At 47.0% G+C, this 4,377-nt stretch overlaps 1 protein-coding gene across 1 annotated transcript; it reads left to right on the top strand.

Moving 5' to 3' along the window:
- Positions 1-395: 395 nt before the first annotated feature.
- Atxn7l3b (ataxin 7 like 3B) lies at positions 396-4,029 on the top strand. The gene has a single exon (XM_057758208.1). It carries the CDS (start codon positions 720-722, stop codon positions 1,011-1,013), a length of 294 nt encoding a protein of 97 aa, XP_057614191.1. The 5' UTR covers positions 396-719; the 3' UTR covers positions 1,014-4,029.
- The last annotated feature ends 348 nt before the right edge of the window (positions 4,030-4,377 follow it).

Genomic DNA, 4,377 nt, shown 5'->3' with positions numbered 1-4,377 from the left:
TGCACCATCTAGTGGATTTAAAAGACAACTGCGGCAGTACCGTAAATTACTATAAGTCAATCCTATAAGTCAAATTTTCAGTCGTCTCTGAGTAACTATGCCTAAAATCATTATTCAATTAATTCCGCAGCAAGTCATTATTATTCCTCCCTTTACAGAGGAAATCAATTAAACCTAGGTGAATTCATTAGCGAACGTTTAAAATGCTAAGAAAGATAACACGGGATCGTTGCTATCATTTCGAGAACCGAGAGAACGAGAAGCACGATTTAGCTCTTAGAGAAGCCCCTGCTATGCTCCCTGCCAGCGATCTGCGCCATAGCCGCTGCCCAGCCTCCGCGCCGAGCCCAGTGCGCAGGCGCACCGCGGGGCGGAAGTGGGGGGGCGGACCCAGACCGTCCGCCACAGGAAGAGGCCGGAACGGCTGGGTGAGGCGCCGCTGAGACGGTTTAGCGCTGAGCCGGGGCCGGGCCGCAGCTCGGAATCGCGAACGTGGTGATCCTCGGAGCCGAGCGAGCGTCGGGGCTTCCGGAGCAGCCGTTGCTGTCGCCGCGGACGCCGCTGTCGCCGACCCGGAGGACGCGGCCCCGGAGAGGCCTGCAAGGCCTAGCGCGGCCCGCGGAGCCCGACGAGTCTCTGCCGTGAGTAAAAAAAAAAAAAAAGAAAGAAAGAAAAAAAAAAAAAGCAGCGCCCTCTGCACAGCCGCTTCCCCGATTAAGATGGAGGAGATTTCGTTGGCCAACCTGGATACTAACAAGCTGGAGGCCATCGCGCAGGAGATCTACGTAGACCTGATAGAGGATTCCTGCCTGGGATTCTGCTTTGAGGTGCACCGGGCTGTCAAGTGTGGCTACTTCTACCTGGAGTTCGCAGACACGGGCAGCGTGAAGGATTTTGGCATCCAGCCAGTGGAAGACAAAGGAGCACGCCGCCACCCGCTCTGCTCCCTGCCTGGAGATCCTGGGAATGGGCCCCAGCCGGAGCTGCAGCGTTCACCTCCAGAATTCCAGTAGTCCCCAACAAGTGAGAGAGGGCGACAGTGACCGGGACAATAATGTAGACTGGTCCCGTGGCTTGGAGGAGTAAGCTAAATTGGAGGGGGGGGGGGAAGAAAAAGAAAAAGAAAAAAAAAAAGATAAAAGCCCCAGTTACCCTTAAAGATCTTAGCATTTGAAAAACAAAACAAAACATTAAAAAAAAAAAAAAAGCCCAAAGAAGAGAATTTAGGAATTTGGATCCATTCGAAAGGGTACCCAGTGCCAGCTCTGAAATCCTGGGCAGGACTGTGTCCACAGGCCTTGTGCTGTATTTTGAGCTCTGTAAATACACCTGGATGTACAAGATCCCCGTGCTGCCGTCGTCAGTACACAGGTGAGCAACTGTGTGCCCAGCATCTACAATTCTTTTGTTTCTCAGATTTGGATCTGGTTGATGTCAAGGGCTTCCTGCAGAGTTTGGATACTGTCCATGGTCAGTCCATGATGAGTCGACTTCAGTGGACTGCTCCCCCGATTCCTAAGCCCCAACCAAATTGGGCCTCTTTGATACAAGTGAAAGTCGGGTATGAGACTTGGATACTAGAAAAATAGCAATTCCCATTTGAATTTGGTAGGAAGCCCTGGACCTTGTCCACAAGAAGTTGAGAACCACCTGTTTCCCAGAGGTCCAGCGTTTTCAGTGATTTCCACTGATGTGGGGACAAGGCCTCGCCTTTTGACTCGCCCGAAGCTCTCTTTCCATCTCCCTCAGAGGCAAAGGTTTGGCAAAGGACACGGTGGTATACAAACAGTTGAAGACTTTGTTCTGATGCTGTGAGGAGAAAGCAGACATCTGCAACCACATGCCATCTCCACCTGGAAGATGCATACCGTGAATCACCGTGGACTTGTTTGGTGGCACAGTCTGTTCCTGCTTTTGAGTTACTGGCGATAGAACCAGTCTGTGGGTCTGACTCGATGACTATGACAGGTCTCTGTCCTGTCAGGGACACCACTGAACTACAGAAGGGCCCAGTGGCCAAGCAGAAGGCTGTCTGAAAATTGAGCCAGGAGGGAATGTTTTCCATCTGCCCTCAGTAATGTGAATGAGTTCAATGCTAAGGGCCCTGAAAGAGGCCTTGCTTACCTGGTATGGTTGCAGAATCTCTTCTCCCTTCCATGGGGCAGTCAGACCTCTGCTATGGTGAATGAAGACTGCCACCACCTTGTTGGCCCTCACAGATGACAGTGCTTCACTCGGTCCACTGGACCTTCCTGGCAGCAGGGGCTGGCTTTTTGTTGTTGGAAGTTAGGAAGAGACCTCCAAAATTCCCTGGCTTTGGAGGCTGGCATAGAAGTGGAGGGGAAGTGAGCGGCAGTTCAGACCTGTCCTCTGTAGTCCCTAAGTGAGGGCTGATGGAGGGTAGGAGGGTGGGAGTCCTGAGGTGAGCAGAACAGAACGGTGCTGCTTTATTTGAAATGTTTTCTTACCTCATTCTGTACCCCAGTAAAGGGTCCAGCCTCATCCGTCTGGCTTGGCCATGTTCCTGTCACTGCTCCACTGCCTATCTGGTGCAGCTCATGATTCCCGGTGCTGCTTGCCACGCTAGCTGTTCTCCTGACCGGTTTCAGTTCACCTTCCAGTGCCCTGCGTCTGAAGCCTATACAAGTTTCTTTTCTCCTTTTTTGATTTGTTTGTTTATTTTCGGTTTTTGTTGTTGTTCCTTTAAGTTTTTATGTTGTTCCTTTTGTTTTACCAGTTTTTATGGAGGACTGGTAGGAGGGTATTCACATGGCTCCCTCTGGATCGGGATGGGAAAGTAACTTTGTATTTCCAAGGTGGTTTCATGTCTATGTATTTCTCTTATATAGGACTGCCTTGCTAGTCTATCCCCTGCTTTGTCTTAGTTCTTCCTTCCCATTACTACATGGATATTGCCTCTTGGGACTTACAGCAGAACCGCGAATGCTGGTATACACAGGATGGAGTTAATGCTGCTCCATGTTTCTAACCCTGTTGTGTACGGATCTGCCTTTTCCCAGGTTCTATTTGAACTCTATGGACTGATTTGGGTTACTGTACTCAAGAGTTAAGGAAACCGTATTGATTGGACCTTGAGACTATCTATTGCCTTCTCAGAGTTTTCCAGCTCAGGGTTGGGGCCTAGTTACAGTTTGATGGATGCTCAGTCCCAAGAATTATGAGAGCCTAGAAAAAAATGAAACCTTGGCCAGGAACTAAAAATACTTTTAAAAGATACCTTTCTACATGAGTTCTGCATGCACCTTCAGTGAATTCAAGAGAAAGCAGTCTTAAGACTCCTGTCTATTTAAAGTGCTTGGGAAACATGAAAGGGAGGAAGGCCATGGCCCGCTCACTCTTGCCTTCAGATAGGGAGCCTCAAATGTGACTTTAATATTTTCTCTCTGGTCTTTTCTGGGTAGAACATAAGAAGTGGGTGGTAATTTGGCGTAATGGTTTGCTCATATTACTTCCTGTTTTTGTTTTCTGTCTCCTTCATTTCCATTAGGGCCATAACTTCCCACCCTGTGTAGATAGAAGGTGGGCTCAGTTCAGCTATTACTGCCCTGAGGGAAGAACTACTTGTTTGGGAGCTAATGTTCTCTGCCATATAGATGACAGTGGTTAGGAACGCTCCCTTCCCTGCTTCTGTAACAGCAAAATTCTATCCTTCCTCTTCAATTAATTGTATTGACCACTCTGTAATCCTATTATGTATCTGAGTGTGTGTGTATGGGGAAAAGGGGTTCTTTAAATTTCTGTGGTTTGTGGTTTTTTCTTCCATAAATTAGTTTCCACCATCGCATGCCCAGGGGCCACTGCCTGGCATTATCGCATGCTGGGATCATTGGGGGAGGGTAGTGTGAATTTTACCACTGTCCTTTGTTTTGAAGATTATTTTTTACTAAGTACTTCATCCTATACAAATAGCTAATTAACTCTGTGTGTTCCCCTGCCCATATGGCTGCTGGTGTAAATAAATTGCATTTTCCCATTGCTAAACAGTAATAATAAAATTTAAAAAGTATATATTTTGACTCATTTTTTAATAGCAAATTTCCCAGACATTGACAAAGCAGAATAAATGTTTAAGCACTCTTAAATCTCGGTACTTGAATGGGAGGCAATTTAGAATCCATAAAGGGGTTCTTTTTAGCTTTTGTTTCTCAATCTAATCCTTGAAATTTAGCTGTCTATACTATCCAGTGAGGGGAAAAAAATGCATAATCTTCTCTCTTCCATATGAGGTAAGAAGGGAATCAAATAAATACAGTTCAGACCTATTAAAAGTCCACTGGGATAGGTTAACTTGAATAGAGCTTATTGTTGTCAATATGTGTCCCATCATCAAGCTCTTATGACAAGTAAATGATGCAC

Source organism: Chionomys nivalis, chromosome 25, assembly GCF_950005125.1.
Source record: "Chionomys nivalis chromosome 25, mChiNiv1.1, whole genome shotgun sequence".
Taxonomy (NCBI): Eukaryota; Metazoa; Chordata; class Mammalia; order Rodentia; family Cricetidae; genus Chionomys; species Chionomys nivalis.
This window is presented reverse-complemented; position numbering and strand designations above follow the sequence as displayed.